This window comes from Chamaea fasciata, unplaced genomic scaffold (genome assembly GCF_029207755.1).
Source record: "Chamaea fasciata isolate MVZ Bird 193981 ecotype frontalis unplaced genomic scaffold, bChaFas1.0.hap1 SCAF_3, whole genome shotgun sequence".
Classification (NCBI taxonomy): Eukaryota; Metazoa; Chordata; class Aves; order Passeriformes; family Sylviidae; genus Chamaea; species Chamaea fasciata.
The window spans coordinates 19947269-19965068 of NW_027094088.1; the positions used below are offsets into that span (position 1 = coordinate 19947269).

At 38.6% G+C, this 17800-nt stretch overlaps 2 protein-coding genes across 7 annotated transcripts in view; one reads left to right on the forward strand and one right to left on the reverse strand.

Moving 5' to 3' along the window:
• Positions 1 to 16214, reverse strand: part of SPATA17 (spermatogenesis associated 17) — an 85782-nt gene extending 69568 nt beyond the window's left edge. For 4 of the 5 annotated variants that reach the window (XM_066180389.1, XM_066180390.1, XM_066180391.1 and 1 more), the window contains exons 1-4: positions 16140 to 16214; positions 12392 to 12481; positions 10309 to 10390; positions 4736 to 4786 (exon numbers count right to left, since the gene is read on the reverse strand). In XM_066180389.1, coding sequence (XP_066036486.1) covers positions 4736 to 4786; positions 10309 to 10390; positions 12392 to 12481; positions 16140 to 16207 — 291 coding nt within the window. In that variant the 5' untranslated portion in view covers positions 16208 to 16214. The remainder of the gene's footprint in view (positions 1 to 4735; positions 4787 to 10308; positions 10391 to 12391; positions 12482 to 16139) is intronic. The other variant, XM_066180392.1, reaches the window with a different exon arrangement.
• Positions 16215 to 16423: 209 nt separating this feature from the next.
• GPATCH2 (G-patch domain containing 2) overlaps positions 16424 to 17800 on the forward strand; it is a 118433-nt gene continuing 117056 nt past the window's right edge. Inside the window, exon 1 of one of the 2 annotated variants that reach the window (XM_066178247.1) lies at positions 16424 to 16692. In XM_066178247.1, the coding sequence (XP_066034344.1) occupies positions 16637 to 16692 (56 nt within the window). In that variant the 5' untranslated portion in view covers positions 16424 to 16636. The remainder of the gene's footprint in view (positions 16693 to 17800) is intronic. The other variant, XM_066178246.1, reaches the window with a different exon arrangement.

The following is a 17800-nucleotide window of genomic DNA, read 5'->3' on the forward strand; positions in this document are numbered from 1 at the left end:
ACAACCCAAATGATTCTGTAATTCTGTGATTCTGTAGTTAGGTAAAAAGCTAACAGGACTGCAATTTGGTGAGTTATATTTATTCTTATGCCACAACATGCAGAGGTGAAAGATGTAACTTGCTCTATTCAGTCATACTGAGGGCTGCTCTAGCTGCTGATTTTCTTTGCCATAAGAGGTCAGGTGTACTCTGGATCTCTACATATGAAAAACAGAGTAACCATCTTTTCCTTTCTTCTCAGGGTCTAGTTCCTCCATTTAAAACTCCTCCATCCTTGAACTTATTATTCATTTTCCTGCATAATTCTTTACTAAATATTCTTTGCTTCCTTTATTGCATTTTGTCTCCTTTTTTCCTCAATATTTTTCTACTTAATCTCCCAATTTCTATCTTCCAGTCTGCAGTAGATTCATTTGCTCCAACATCCATCTCTTTGACCTTCATAGCTTTGAAATCTTAAAAGACAAAACAGCTGAAATGCAGAATCTACATTTAAAAAGCAAGGAGTTGGAGGTTTTACTATTCAGAAGTTACTTCCTTTATCTAAATGCATAAAAGAGTAAAATGTCGCAATGTACTAAGAGCCCTCCTTTTCCTGTGGGCCCCTAGCTACCAGGCTTTTCAAGAACTTAAACACTTCAGTTTATCTATAAGGAACATTATTTTTTTTTCTTTACATCAACATTTCCCTTTCCAGAACCAAGGGACAACTTTTTAAGTGGAGTAAAATCCATGTGGTTGTGTTCTTGGTCTTTTTTTATTAGCCTACCTCTTTCTAAATAAGTACCTTTCTAAAAAAAAAAAAAAGAGGGGGGAGAAGAATGTTGTGGGTTTTGTGTTTGATTCAGGAAGAAAGCAAATTTTAAAAAGCTGCCAATTGCCCACATTATCACTAACCATTGAAGTCAGTAATTTCAGAATCTTTATCATCAAGTCTTAGGAGTGCTCTTCAGTGACAGGCAAAATTCACTCTGCACCTATCAGTTCCAGTGCAGTCCAATTCTGTACCACTGTGACAACTGACAAATTTTTTTACAATATTTCCACCTCCAGACTTTTACTGGAGCCATCTAAAAGGAGATCAACTAAAGCAGGGCTGAATATTTCATACTTTGGCACCATTTTGCATTCACAAACCCCCAAACACTACTCTTCAAAGTAAAAACCAACATTTGGCCTCAACTGATGGCACTTTGGGGTACAGTTATGATTGTCTTTTTATGTGAAATTTAAAAAAAGAATAAGAATCACAGAAGAGCTTTCAGTAATACTTTGAGGTATGTGTTAGTTACTAAGAATAAGAGGATATTAACTTCCAGGACTAATATATTCTTCTTTTTCCCCTTTGTGCATCAGCATGTATTTTCCACCCTTCCCAAATAAGACTTGAAACAATTTTCAAAAGTTGTATTTTTTTATCTATATGTTGTTATATGTTTGTGATTTTTTTAATTTGTTTTTTGGGGTTTTTTTGGTTGGGTTTTGTTGTTGGGTTTTTGTTTTATTCTCCTTTGGGGAGTTTTGTTTGTTTGGGGTTTTTTAATTTGTTTTGGTTGGGATTTTTTGCTGTTTTTCTAATGAAAGGGGGTTGGACCTATAGATATTGTTACAATATGAACAAATAAGAGTTCCGGGAGCAAGAAGGGTTCTAGATATACTGCTTTGCACTAGGTGATAGTAAATTTCATATTCTTTGCAACACTACTTTCTCATACACAAGCTTATTGGGTTAAAAAGAAATAGAGAAAGAGCAGAGAATGAGTATGCCTTCAGAGATCTGGGATTAAGCAAAATCCTTTGCATGTGAATAAGGATCTTAGCTTTGTTTTTCTGTTTGGCTTCAAAATTTCTCAACAAGAGCAACTTGGCTCCCATATAGCCATGTGCTCATTAATGCAGGATTATGGTCCCTTTGAAACTCTTTCTGACAGTCTTCACCTCACAGTTATAAATGCGGAACTGGATATTTCTGCGTTAAAGGATCAAAACTCAAACTGAAAGACAAATGGCTCAAATAGTATAAAGCTGTAATTACCTCCAATGGGCTCAGTGTACCAATTAAATGCTGCACTCTGCCTTTATTTACACCACTTTCTGTTCAGAATGAACTCACTGATTTCAACTGAATGAAGCATAAGTAAGAAAAACGGCATTGTCTTTCAAATTATTTTATGCCTGATTTCTATTTCTCTAATACTCCATGTCAGGGATCCCAAAACTGAAGATTAAGCATTTTAGGAAAGACCATTTTATAAAAGCTTCTGATGATGCTCATATTTTCAATGTGAAAGTTCTAAATGCTTGCTTTTATAAAGAAATATAATGTTATGACTGCATTTCTTTTTAATTCCAAGGTGAATGTTTAAAAAATTCTTGAAAAAGAAGAGACAAGTGTGTGTATGCCCTTCAAAGTAATTAGCAAGTTTCAACAGTGATTGGTACAAAACAATTATTGTCATTGATCAGCACTGAACAGATAATTTTAAACAAAGTCATTGTGTGCTCAGCAGATTACAGCTTGTTAACGGGTAAGTTCTAAATGACCTCTTAAGCTAGTCAAATCAATGATGCATATTCCTCATTAAGTAACATCAAAATGTAAGTGGTCTTATAAATAATGTTTATTTTAAGCACTAAAACAAATGGCAAAACCTTGATATATCAAAAGCCATCTGCTCGTGGATTTTTTTTGCCATAGGATTACTTTTGTTGCTGAAAATTTACAGCAACCTTAAATCTTTTAAGAGAGAGAATCATATTTTACCTCGAAATGGAAACTGATTTAAAAAAAAACCCCTCTGATTTAATTTAAAAAGGTAAAACTGATAGCTCTGAGTACAATCAAGTGCAATCCAGAAGGACCAGATATGTAGACTGGCTTCAAAACTATGATCATGCGTATGCCCTCAATGATACTTCAAATGCCAAAACTGAAACTACCACTCTAAAGAGTGACTATAAATTGAAATAAATAGTTAATGAGACAAAACCAAGTGGTTAAATAGAAAAACATATACAGTTATTGTTATATTTTTAGAACACTGAGGTATATTACTTATTAATCAAGCTCATTATGTGTGAATATAAGGAACTTCTGACTTAGGAAGCCTAAAGTTTGAGCACACATCATCTATGCAGAAATTCAATAGGCCTGATTTGCTATTGGACCTTGGGTAGTTCTTCAAGAAAAACATGACAGAAAAAAAATCCAAAAGCATTCAGTGTTTCAGATTGGTAGCATTTTAAGTGTCCTCTGCAGATATGGCTGCAGAGAATTGGATTCTGACATTTGCAACTAAATAAAGATCTGTTCTATTGTTTTCTACTGATTTAAATTTCCATTAAAGAAAAGGATATGACTGAAAAAATGGTACTTTGAAGATTTATATCACCTAATGATTCAATATTTTATTTCCATTACAAATGAATGGGAACACATTCAATTTCTTTTAAAAATGAAAGACCAAATGCAAAACTCCATTTGACTAGAATACATAATTACCTCAGAAATTTGGTCTTCAAATGCCTTCTGGAAGTACAGAGGCAACTTTTAAGAGCTGGCTTACATCTTATGCTTTCTCACTGATCTCAGCTGCATGAGTAAACAGCATTTATCCACTGCAGAATACTTTCAAACTAGCTAAGTAAGGAATGAACTATGACAACAACAAAAAGGTACATTTGTGAGCTATCAAACTGCTGTTAAACATCTTCAGTTCTTTAGCATGCTTCAAATGTAAGGCTACTTTGTGCCTTTGAGAGGACCAGAACTAAGCAAAACACCTGATGAGTACAGATCTCTTGACTGAGTTATTCTGGACTCAGAGAGGCCACAAAACTAAAATCCATTCTGAGAAACTTCTAACTCTACACGAGTTTCCCTGGGTTAATCCCTGGGTTAATCTCCATTGTCACCAGGTTCTTACATTTAGTAGAATTCAAAAGGTAAGGTGCCTGGCCTAAAAAGATACAGGCCTGTAAAGTAAATCAGTTTTGTATTACAAAAAGAAAGAAACAAGCAACATAAAAAGACTTAATCCCAAAAATTATTTTTATGTTTTTCCCATATTTCTTTTACATACTTAAGTGCAGCTTCAAAGTTAAGGAAAATGAAACAAAACAAAAAAGCTAGTTTCTAGTTAAATATGTTTTGCACTTTCACCTACAACGAACTTCATTTGCTGTAGATTCATTGAAGTTCAAGGTCTGTTTACACTCTTCTTCATCTAGAAAAATTCACTCATCATCAATGAGATCAGTTCAGTTCCACCTCTACGTTTAAGCAATTAAATTGTCCTGTGCTTCCTAACTCTTGAGATCCAATACATCAAATGTCATGTACTAACAAGAGAAAAAGCCACATCAACAAGCTTAAAAGCCCTGTAGTTTTTCAGAATTGTAAATATATGTCTACATTTGTAGAACAAATGTTTTTACATTTGTAAGAACACTGGCAGATAGAATGTTTGGGTGTTTAATCAGTATCATACATGATAAAGTCTAATGGACATTTAAATTGGGCAAGATACATTCAGGCACCTCAAATTCAGGTACAGTTTTCAAATACAACCCTGAATACTCAGTGTAACTTTAATTTTTAACTATGTAGTATTTCCTGCTGTTGCCATCAGCATATCAATCAAATGTATATTATTCTGCTTTGCTCATTTTATTAAAAGCAAATTCGGAGCACAATTGACTTTTCATTTGTTTAACAAGTGAAGAAATATTTACCCTGACAGCCATTTCATTGTAGAATTTCAGCTTCTTAATAAAATATGCTCTCTGTGAATCCAGAAAAAAAAAAGATGGCATATATTTCAGTTACACAAAGACAGTCCTGCTATTTTTACATATAAAAGATAAGAATCTTTATACATAATACATAATAAGAGTTCTAGGCTTAGAGAGAATAAAATCAAACTTTGTATTGAAGAGATAGGCTTCTTAATACATAATGCAGGCTTAACCAGAAAAATCTATGGTAGTCAAACTAGGAGCTAATGGAGATATATGATCATAAAATGCTCTCCGCTGAGTTTGATAATCAATGGTGCTCTACTGAGAGTAGAATAACAAAGCAGAAATATTCACAAGTGCTGGTGACATGTAGTATTGTATGATTTATTCACTGGGGTTCTTTTAGCCAAAACTCACAGAAACATAAAAGGAATTCATATTTCAAGATGTCTGGTTTAATGAAAAATTCAGAGAAATGCTGTCTTCAGTCGAAATCGTTCAAGGATACGGATGCAGTGATGGAGCAAAATTGTGCCTTCCAACCATCTGTACTAAATGTTATGTACTTAGCTGCCTCCCGAGTAATCGTTGGGAATTTTGTTTCATTTAATATTCATTTTAACATCATAAAATCATAAATACAATGATACCATGTTACAGTGAATCCCCTGATATAGAAAACATTTCCTGAAGTCCTGGTTTCCTTCCAATAAAGTAGAATTCCTCTCATAGTGAACGAATCCCCTATTATACTAAGCAATCACTTGGCAGCATAGGTTATTTTAATGGATACATCACTTTAAACTAAGCTTTCACATCTGTTCCGCCCTCTAATTACAAATGCAAAATGAACATAATTCACAATTGTATCATAAAAAGTAAAATATAAGTACTTTGAATGCAAGAGTATGTCCTTTATTTAGCACAACATGCAGCTTTTATGTGTTTCTCATGTTTTAGACACAAATCAAAGGCAAAAGTGCTTTCCCCTGATATAGTGATTTTCTCCCCCATGGCAAACAGGAATTCACTATAAAAGGGTTTCACTGTAATTAGCGTTATTTGAATTGCCTAGTCTGATCCAAAGCAAATTGTCTGTGGAGAGCAGCAGGACTGGATTATTTATCAACAGTCTGGGCAATTAAGAAACAGTTGGCTGCAATATGTTATTTACAAATGAACACAATGATGCTACTTCATTTTAAATTCTCTTTCTTCATTACATTAAGCAAGGCATAATTCCTGCAGTTTAATTAAGGTGCATTTTAAATGCTCACTTTAATATCATACCAATCTACTAATAATGGAAACAGTACAAAAGATATTTCTTATGTGAAAGAAAATTGCAGAATTGTTAAAGTTCAAAGAAGTTTCATGTGGACGTGTGGACGTGTATGCATACACATAAATATACACATATATATATTCAAAGGAAAATCTACCCCAAATGCACAAATTAAAATAAATAATGGACTGTCTCTCCCCCCTTTATTCTCCATAAGTATTTGCTGAGTGATAAATGTAGATAGCTAATAATTGATTGAAATAGTGGTTGTCTGACTTAAGCGTATCCATAAACTGCTCACTCAAATTGACAAAATTTTGGGTTGTAGCTCACGTTTTCTTTCTTTGGAAGGGAACATAAGAGTTACCACACCACCAAATAAATAAAAAACATTTTAATGGAAGCTGAAAATGTTCCTAAGCTTAAAAATAGTTATCAGATTTCTGTCCATCAGTGATTAAATGAAACAATTTTACACCTTTTTGTTTATGAAGGCTGTGAGCACTTAGGTCTGAATGCATCCCATTACATTGAAGAAAATAAATTGCAGACCTAACATCATTAATGCTCTTTATATCATCCTGTCATACTGAGAGACAACGTGAGACTACTTTGAGCTTGGTCAGGTATTGAAGAACTCTCTCTACTATTTACAGAGACAGTCAATAGCAACTAAGACCTGATCTTGCACACCCCACTAACATGTGAGGAATCCAGGCCCTACCCTACCACCACTAAAGAGAGCCACTCAAAAGAAGAAGGAGGTTACATGTTCCTGCTTTTATGCAACTCTTGCTCTAAATCACAAGTCTCCCAAACACAGAATTGTTCATGCAACTGTCTTACAACTTTATTCTTGTACCAAAAGCCAAAGGCTGTGTCACCATCTAGGTTCTTTTGCAAATGTATTTGCCCTCTGTTTCCTAATACCGACTAGGAAGTTCTGCTATTGCAAATGATGGAGAAGGCGTTCATTGCTATTCATAAAAGCAAAGTCAGTTTAGTGCTTCAACCCAAGTCTGCATTTATGTGCTCTCCTAATAGACAAAAGATTCTTTCCTGAACTGGGCCCTGCTTGTCCAGAAGACTCTTTTCTTATGCTTAAGCGGAATTTCATGCAGTTCAGCCCATTGGATTGCCCCTCATTTTTTCACTAAATACTAATTCAAAGGTGACACTGCCAGGTTGATTCTCTGGAAAGAATCACTTTCCCATGTCATCCATGTGCCCCCTCTACTTTTGAGCCAAGATGTCTTTGTTTTTGTCATGAAGTCATGATGTTAATATACAGGCATTCCTACCAGCTTTCCTTAAATGTAGGTTTTCAAAACATATTTCAAGCCTTATATATATAAAGCCATATATACATATACACACACACACACACATATATGTATGCTTTTTAATAAACTTGTATTTAAAAACATGCTTGGGGATCATGTACAAATGTACTCTGACTGGCGTCTTCTTTAAAGAGTTAATGCAAAATGACAAATTCAAAGAGATCCAGGAATCTGATTGAGTTTGAAAGTGAGATCAAGTTTGAGAGAAGGAAGCAACACATGGTCTAAATTGCTAATAGGGTCATGGTGTATTTGGGGGTTTTTGTACAGCAAATAGGCATTTGCCTAATTCCTATTGGATTGGAGCTATTTAAAACTGGTTGTTGACTTGAAGCTAAATCACTTAGGGTAGTGTCAAACTATATAACATAAAATATTCACTTTTCTCAAGTGCATCTCCTTCCAAATTAAACTGAAAATACGGCCATCATGCATACCAGCTTCATATAATAATGAAATGTTACAACTCCCCTTGCTGTAGCAAATGATTCCTTGGCTTGGAGAAAACAGTAATAAAAAAACAATGATGCAGTGTTTGTTTCATGTTCTGGTGTTTGCCTGGTTCTAAAATTCATACCTTCCTGCAGGCCATGCAAACTTTCAGAATCCAACACAATGTAACCAAGTTATTAAGAAAACTGTAGGAGAGCAGTTCTTAATTTTAGCTTGAGATTAATTAGGAAACAAAGCTTTATATCGAATTCCTTATATTTAGAATAGAAAGACACATGATTTTAATCACGTAAATGCTGTCAATTGTTGTCAGGGTTTTAAGGTTTTTTACCAAATATACGTCTTAACAATCAAAGGAAGAGGCACTTGAGGAGAAGCAAATGAAATACTTGCGGTGATGCACATATGGACAGCCAATCTGATGAGCCTCAGTCTTTGTTATTTTCCGCATCAGTACCATTCACATTTCACAATTTTGAATATAATCATTAAAATGATTTATTATCAAGCAATCACGGGTATTTTGTGCATATGCTTTGCCTTGTTTGCTGGCAGCAGATACCAATTCAATCATTATCAGCAGACAAATTTTAAAGTGGCCAGTGTATTTAAGGAACTATAATGCCAAATGCATCGTGTTTCATAGTCAGGAGTCATTACAACAGTTATTAGCAAGAGTTCATTGCAAACATTGCCTGATCCTTTAACTTAAAAGTTATGTTAAGCAGTTGAGATTTTGCTTTTTACAAATTCCAAGCTCAGCCATTAATTGAGTAAAGATAGTGAAACAACAACTACAAGGTATTAACTCACACTTTATATTTTAGTCCTCCCCAAAACATACTGAATACCACAGTCCAAAGGGAGCAGAATATGCCTTTTTATCTGATACTTGTGTGGTAGTCAGGTTGGCTTCCAATCAACCTGTCCTATTTAGTATTCTCCAATCAAAGAGATGGCAAGAACAAAATGTAGTGTTTGAAGGAAAAAAATCATTTCCTGTGCTGATTGCTGTAAAATTTGTAACCTTTCTAATGAGATTCTCTTCCTCTAGAGCCCTGGCTAGCACTCGATAAGTACTGCAATCCAGAAATTGGATGAATTCATGGCCTGATTTAGAATGTATGTATTAAGTTGCAGAATTTTTTGTCCTACATTGTTCCACAGACTTCAGATTTAGCAATTTTTTCAGTTATGTCTATTTGAAGAATTAAATATGCACAAGGTTTTGTTGATTAAAGATTTTTTACTTTACTTTTCAGAATTATATTCAAGAACAGAAAGGTGAGGGGAGTTTATGATATTAGCTCTCTCAGGTTTGTGATTACAGGAAATCTGTTTGATCACATTGATTTCTCCCTTCCCTTGTCCCAGTGACTGTACCGATCCTTTCTTTGTATTAACAAATTTAAGGTAGATTAACATGTCTCTCTTCTACAGAAGTTTTCCTAGATTAAACAAACCTTCCTTAAACTCAGGAACAATATTCAGCTGAAGTCCTACTTTTTCCAAAACAGGACCCAATGCAACCATACGGCTATCTGCTCTGTATTCAGGAATTACTGTTAGAAGATGAGTGAAAATCAGACTGAAAGGATGGCTCATTATTTATGAGTTAAGCCAGCTGGCCAGTTGGAAAAGAGAAAATCTTTACATAGATTACCGACAGACTTGGGAAAAAATAAATGATCTTTCAGGTACAAAAGTCCTGCTACATGAAAACATAGTTTAGTAGGGGATATGAACTTTGGTCTGTAATATATGGTTCATTATAGCTCTTTTTTTACTTCTTGAATTGTCTGTTTTGACCTAAAAGCAGCAATTTAACAAAATTAATCAAGAATAAATGACAGACAAGTTTAACACTATTGTAAAACAGTAACATAAATTGATAAATTAGTGAAGAAAGCCACATATCTTCATGTAAAATTGTTTTCTTCTTAGTCCCCTAAATCTGTTAACAGAGGTTTTAGCTTGTGTGCTATCACACACTTTTGCTCTCTTCAGGTCCATCACAGGAATTAGACTGACTGTGATCTGCTGTGCCTTAAGGCAAAACCTCAAATTCTTCAAGGTTCATTAACTAAGAAATTTAAACCACTAACACATAAAACAGCAATGTGTAGACACATTGGCTTATTTTATTTTCAAAATTAAAATTTCTGCCAGGAAAAAAAAAAAAGCATCTTGTAAAGCTCCAATCCTGCAATTAGCATCATGTGGGCAGACTTCTGCATGAGCAGAACTCATTGCTGGTTTGGGGACCAATACTCCAGAGCTGCAAACACTTAAACACTGACTTAACTTGACTGTTATGAGTTGGCTTGCTGAAATTAATGGTGCTTTTCATTACAGTAAAGTTAAGAGTGTGTCTGTGTGTATAAAGGATCGAGTTTCGGCTTTTTAACTTCATGATGAGTGAATGAATTATTCATATGTATTCTACATATAACAACCAAACAAAATTTTAAAAAGTACTTTTCTACCTCCACTGTTTCTCTGAAGTTTTTTCTTCTTAGATAACCTCTCCAGCACTTCTGTATCAAAATTGCCATTTGGCTTAGGTGTCTAAAATGAAACATATTAACAAAATAATTAGTTTTACAGGCTTCAGACCTACTAACTTTTCATAATAATACAAATAACATACAGTGTATTATGCATCATACAAATGATCACTACAAGCATACTTTATACATATACAGATATATATATATACACATATATACATATGCACACACATACACAGACTATTTATTTATATTTAAATATATTTATTTATACACACATAAATTGATACAGAATATATTTATTCATACACACATACTTTTGTTTTTGGAAAATATGGGTTACTGCAAACTTACTGATATACTATTAGAACAGTATAATGAAAAAGCCTTACAAATTTAATTTGAATAATAAATTGTTTTACTTTCATGGTTTTTAACCAACAAATCTGCTCAGTTCAGAATTTTTTTCTGTCACATACAACATTTTTCACTGCTGTACCATTTTTAACTATTTGACAAAACCTACTGATACTTGAATTTTATAAGCGTTGCACTCCACTCAATGAAGGCAGTCTTTGGGTAACTCAGAACATTGAGAATTGGCTACATTGAGCCTGTGCTCCTAAGCAAGCCAGAGACAATCACAGAATTATAGATTCAATCAAGGTTGAAAGAAACCTTCAAGAAGATCTAGTCCAACTGTACACCCAGCAGCACCAAAATCACCCCTAAATCATATTCCCAAGTGCCACATCCAGACACATCTTGAACTCCAGGAGATGGTGACTCTACCATCTTCCCAGGCAACTCATTCTAATGCCTAATCACTCTTTCATTGAATTTGTTTTTTTTCTAGTATCTCATCTGAACCTCCTGTGGTACAGCTTAAGTACATTTCTTCTAAGTGCACATAATGACTGCAGCCTAATTTACTATGAGGTAAATATTGGCCATTAAGTACTAAATGTTATTTAAGCTAATAACCCTTCAGGTTTCATACAGTAGGTCTGGATGATGTGCAATTACTTGCAACAGGCAAGAGGTCAAACTAGAAGATCTAACAATCCTTCTTCCTCACCTGCCCTGTTTTAGGAAGACACAGAAGTTTGAGCAGATGAGTTTCGCCAATTGGGCTTGACACAAAAAATGGAAGAGGGCTTTCTGGGAGAATGGACCAACCACAATTTCCAGGAAATTTGTAACAATATTTTAAATCATAGAATCACTAAGGTTGGAAACTGCCTTCTAGATACAGTCCAGTCTTGATACAGCATTTTCCAGAACAAAGCTGGTGAAGGGTCTTGAGGGAAAGCCACAGGAGGAGCAGCTGAGGTCACTCTGTCTGTTCAGCCCGAAGGAGACTGAGGACAGACTTCAGTGCAGTCTACACCTTCCTCACAAGGGGAAGCAGAGAGGCAGGAACTGATCTCTTCTCTCTGGAAACCAGTGACAGGACCCGAGGGAGTGGCCCAAAACTGTGCTGGGAAGATTTACGCTGCATATCAGGAAAAGTTTTTCTCTCAGGGGGTGGCTGGGCACTGGAACAGGCTTCCCAGAGAAGTGGTCACAGCCCAGGCCTGCCGGAGTTCAGGAGGCATTTGGACAGCACTCTCAGGCACATGCTGTGACTCTTGGGATTATCCTGTGCAGGGCCAGGAGTTGGACTTTGAAGACACTTGTGGGCCCTCCCAGCTCAGGCTATTCTATGACTCTTTATGAAAAGTCTCTGAAACAGCAGATCCAAGAGTCATCTAGTTGTTTCTTTTTGTTCCAGTCGTAACAAGATTTCTTAAACAGTACTGTGTATCTACTCTGAAGATAATATCCATGCTTTCTAGCATCGTGCCTTTTTAACGGTATACAGTTCTGAAAGTCAAAAATTATTATTTCTTACAATGCCACAGCATATATTTAATAATGTTGAAAAACTGGATAACAGTTATTGCCTTTTTTCTTTTTTGAAAATCCTCCAATTTTATTAAAATCAAGTAATACCATGAGAGATTTTGAGGAAAAATTCAATGCCGAAACATGGATTAAGACAGGCTTAATATATTACCTCAGATAGGCTCTGACTCTGCATGCTCGAAACCAGCGCTGGATCTTGACAGCAGCTTTGTACTTTGTTTTTCTGTCTTCATCTATAGCCCTGAAAATATAAAAATAGTAATACTTCTCAGCATGGTAATGTGGAACCAAAGGAAAAATGTTATTCTAAATATGTTTTATTGTTGCAGCTTGGGATCCTTTTCACCAGGTTTTCACTTCTAATTCTACATAATTCAGTGGTAGTGCAGAAGAATATAATTTACATTAGTTGCATAGTATGAAGGTAACAAAGGATATTGCAGCTCATAGAGGATGTAAGTTTTGAGAGTGGGTATTTCTTATTCCCGTACAATACTTAGATACAAATCAGCATGTCACATGGACTTCTTGCATTGTAGGTGAAATATGTGGATAATGCTTTAATGATAATTAGGCCTGAGGTACAACAAAAGTCACATAACTGTATAAAACTGTGAATCTACAGTATTTGTGACAAAGGTAAAAGTCATGTAAGGAAAACCATGAATCTAAAAGAGATTAAAGAAATATATTGTTAGTCTGGAAGAGACTTTTCAGAGATTTCAGGAAGAAATCATTACCATTATGAATTTCAATGCTGAGGAATAGAACTCAGCTAAGAGATCACCTCTAGCTTTTATTCTTCTGTTTCTTCTATTTATTCTTCTGTTTGTTTCAAAACATCAGTAACTCTCAAGTCTTTGAATTTAAAATTAAATTTTAATTTCCATAGATTTTTATTCTTTCCCATTTTTATTAGAAACATACTCACCAAATTCTTTAATTTGTTACATCTGACAAAAAATAACAATTAGGTTACTATTAGTTAGTTTTCTTAATTAGCTCTCCTAACAAAGTTTCATGTCAACATTAATTGCCTCAGTAAATATCAACAAGCTTATTGTTTATCTGATAAATTAGGATTATCCTCATTATATTTCTGAAAATGAAATGAATTGTAGATTTATTACCAGAGATCAAGAAACATTAGCTCCACTCATATCGTCTGGTGCATTAAATGGGCACAAATTTTCACTGTCTGATGTGCATCAGACATTCTCAGTGCCTGAAAACTTGGGGAAACAGGCTTTTTTTACCTAAAACCACAAAATGAATAGTTTTCAAAACTGGCTAGAGAGTTTTTTTGTTCCTTTCCTGTGCAGGTTCCTAGTCATCACTGGAAGCAGACACCTTCAGAATACTTTTACTTAGAGGAAAATTACTTTGATCAGAAAGGTATGAGTGATCCGGCCCTGGGCAGGCAGCCACAATTCCAGCCTGGAAATGAAGGGGATGTGGGACTGGCCGTGTCAGAGGTGCCAGTTCCAAACCCAGTCCTACCCACTTGGCAATGACAAGTCTTCTGGAAGAGCAGAAGCCTTCTCCTCTCTTACTCCCTGACAGTATTTTTCTAGCTGGCTTTCAGTCCTGCCTGGTCAGGACGGGGTAGAAATCCTTGTAAAGGTTATTGAAGCAAACCAACACACTTGTTTTTCTCAGAGGATAGTTTCACAAACACTTCCGGCTACCCTTGCCAGCAGAAGTGTTTTGAGGTGAGAGTTTCTCAAGCAGGTATCTGCCCTTTTGATCAGATTGCACAGTTGTCATACTGCTTGAATTAAGCTCTTGAGAGTCACAGATATTTCTCAAAGGTTGTACTGAAAGTTAAGAGGACCTACTCAAGCACCTGACATATAGATCCTACTGTAAATTAAAGTAGGTTCTTGAACAAGCAGAGAGATAAAATTGTGTAACACTTAAGAGAATGAATTAACGGCTCTTGTATATTCTGATCCTCATGCTGAGCGTATTTCTCAAAATGCAGGCTTATGGTATGCTTGCATTGTGGCATCACTGGGAAAGTTCTTCCCTAGAAAGGTGCTTTCCCTAAAAAGACAGCTTAGGACACCTCATACCTCTCACACAGAGTTCTGCATAAAGCACAACAGGAATGCTATTAAGATCAGAACAACATTATTAAGACTTGTTGCTGCACTGGACTCTTTGAATCCTCTCATTTGCATTCTCAGCTGCAAACCTGAATTTTCTGAAACGGACAGATCACAGCCCATTCTTATAAGGAAAACAATTCATTTTTGGAGAGCTCTGCCAAAAAACAAATCCCCAAACATCAAGCATGCTGCCCTCCAATGGATTTCCAGGTCTGGCTCAGACTGCTCTTTCTAACCTGAAATGTGTGAAATACAAGCATAGCCTCCTGTAACTGATGTTTGTATAGTGAACTGCTGTGTGTACAGCCACAAGAGTGCGAACAAAAGTTCAGGCAAAGAACAGAAAAACACAACAATTTACATGACTTGATCTCTGTAACTTTCAGTGATTTTCAGGAGCTTTGTTATTCATGTTAATGATGTTGTGATTAGATTCAAAAATAAATGATTCATTAATTAGTGAAGAAAAAACCCACAACTGTGCTAAACATGTTTGGTGGTTTTCTATGTTTGAGTTTTTGGATTGCATATACATCAACAGTGCAGCTGAATAAAACGATTTATAGGACAAATCTCAGCAATATTTAAGTAAGTCTTACAACTTTTAATTTCCTGAAGTCTGGTTCGGGAAATGTTAGCCACCACCATTCTGGGAGTCAGAAAACTCGGCACAAACCATCCCAATTGGTGAGGACAAGGGTAACAGATCTGATCTCTTTCAATTAACTTTTTAAAAATTAAGTATTAAAAAAAAATGGAAAAAGAAGTAATGTCCTTGCAGGAGGACATAATCCAGGCACAGTCACAGATGCGAGCCACGAGAGCAGGGACCGCCGTGCCGTGTCTTGCGGGACGCTCAGGGAAGCACAGCGCCTCCAGGGCGGGGCAGAGGCGGAGGCTCCAGAGGCGGGACCGGGAAAAGGAGGTCCCCAGGCTGGAGAGGGCGGAGTTTGCGAGGCTCAAGCGCGTTTCAAGAGTTTCCAGAGGCTCCCTTCCCCTCAAAATTAGCAGGGGGGTGAGGGAAGAGCGGGGCACTCAGTATTTTCAGTGTCTAAACGGGCCCCTTTAAAGACGCTGCGCTGCTGCCACTACATCTCCTCAGATCGCTGTGGAAATATTGGGGAACAAGGTTTGGTGCCCTCGGGAGGGATTTTAAAGCGAAACAGTTTCATAGAATCGTATAATCACGGAGTGCGTCAGGTTGCAAGGGACCACAGTGGGTCATCTGGTCGAGCCTCACTGCTCAAGCAGGCTCATCCCAGAGCACAGGGAACAGGATTGTGTCCAGATGGTTCTTTAATACTTTCCAGTGAGGGAGACTCCACACGCTCTCTGGACAATCTGTTCCAGTGTTCGGTCACTGCACAGTAAAGCTCTTACTCATATGATTGAACTTGCAGTGCATCCAGTTTCTACCCACTGCCATTTGTTCTTATTGCTTGGCATCACCGAGAAGAGCCTGGCCCATCCTCGTCACACCCTCCCTTCACATTCGTAGAGACACGGAGGAGTTTTTCACTCGTCTCTTTTCGAGTCTGAACAGGCCCAGCTCCCTCAGCCTTTCCTCGTAAGAGGGATGCTCCAGCTGCTTAATCACCTTCATAGCCTTCCACTGGACCTTCTCTAGGAGCTCCGTGTCTCCCTTGTACTGAGGCGCCCAGAACAGGACACTTTCCAGGGAGGCCGCCTCCATCTCGCTGCCGGCGGAGAGAGGGGCCCGCCCGCCCCTCCGCTCCAGCCCAGCATAAGGCGGTGTATCCCGCCCCACCACCGGCACGGCCCAAGTACCTGTTCGCAAGGAAATACTCCTCCCGGAGTATCTCCAGCCTCTCCAGAAGGCGAGCTAGGGCGGCCATGCTCCCTCCCTCCTCCCGCCCTCAAGACGCTGCCGCCATGGCAACGGGACCGTCCCAGTGCGCTCGGGCGCGGGGGTGTCGCTGCTCCCGACGGCCCCGCAGCCCGGAAACGGCAGCGCTCCGAGGACAGCGGAAGCTCCGCGGAGCTCTACCGAACCCGAGGCGGGGGTGCCGGAGGGGACGCCGCGTTCCTGGGCAGCGGTAGGACGAGGGAAGGGAAGAGGAGAAGTGGTTGCGTCCGGCTTCCTCCGGTGCCGCGGCTGCTTCCGGGCTCTCATCATGGGGGACTGAGGAGCAGCGCTGGCCGCCCGCGCCCTCCCCGCCCGGCCCGAGCCCTCCCGCCCTCGGCCCCCTCTCGCCTCCCCTCGCCCAGTCTCTGCGAAGCGGCGCCAGCCTCCTCGGGGAGCGGCCGGGGGAGGCGCCGGGTTCATGTTCCGGGTGGCTGAACCTACCCCGACCCGAGCTCAGGCGGCGAGGAAGAGCTGGTAAGCCCGGGGGGACACGGGTGCCGCCGCCCCTGCCCGGCCGCGCTCTGCGGGAGGGTCCGGGCGCCGCTCCGCGCCACCGGCGGGCCCTGCGGACGTGGGGGCGAGTGCTGGCGCCGCTCTGGCCGGGCCTGCCCGCTGCTGCCCCTTTCGCTGGGGGAAAGGTGCTGGAGCCCGCCCCAGGGCCCGGGGGACGAGGGGCTGGGGGTCCGAGATGTGCCGCTGTCGTGTCTCGGCGGCTGGACGACTTTATGAGCGAGCAGTGGGCTGGAGGAAGAAACTTCCGCGCCTTGTTGAAAAAAGGACAGCGGGCGAAAGAGAAATCAAAACTTTTGTCCCAAGCTTAGTTAGGTTTTTCTGTGTTTGTGTTTTTCCGATAGCGATAAACTCTCTAAGGCCTGAAGCCCTTGCAGCGTGTGCTGCTGAGCCTCCGGTGCGGTGTCTGTTTCCTGCTCTAAAGCTTTTCTGCTGCAAACCAAGAATCAACAAGTGCCCCTGTAGCCATCGAGCAGGGAAAGCACGAGTAGTTCCCCTGCAAAAAAAGTTCACAGATTTACTGTTTTATGTAATTCCTTATGCTAGCATAGTGACCTCAAAGGCCACATTATTTTTTATTATAGCACTGTAAGGTAAGGAGGCTGAGTAACAGAATAGATAAGGTCAGTTTTGTTAGTGACTGTAAGTAGTTCTGTTAGTAGGCCACGGAGATATAAAGACTGGTAGTGGAGAGAGTTGATGGAAGCAAGATGTTCCAAGCAAGCAGGTGGGAAGCCTTTCATTTTCTTCCTGAAATGTTGGATATCTTGTGATATGTTTGGTATTAACTGGTGTGTGCAGCTTCTTATGTTTCACTTATTAATGAAAGCAAGGAAGATTGTGATGGGGTTTTGTTTTTGGGGGTTTTTTCAGAGGTTGATAAGCATCCTTTAGAGGGTATGTTTCATGTACAGATAACCTGCTGGTAGATTTCCCAGCTGAAATAGGTTTGAAATAGATCTGAAATAGATTTCCTGTCATCTTTTTCTTTATTTCTTTTCTGGGGATGGGGAGGAAGAAAAGTGGAAAGGTTTCGTGCTTCATTTTTCCTCCACTTTTGCTGATGCTACCA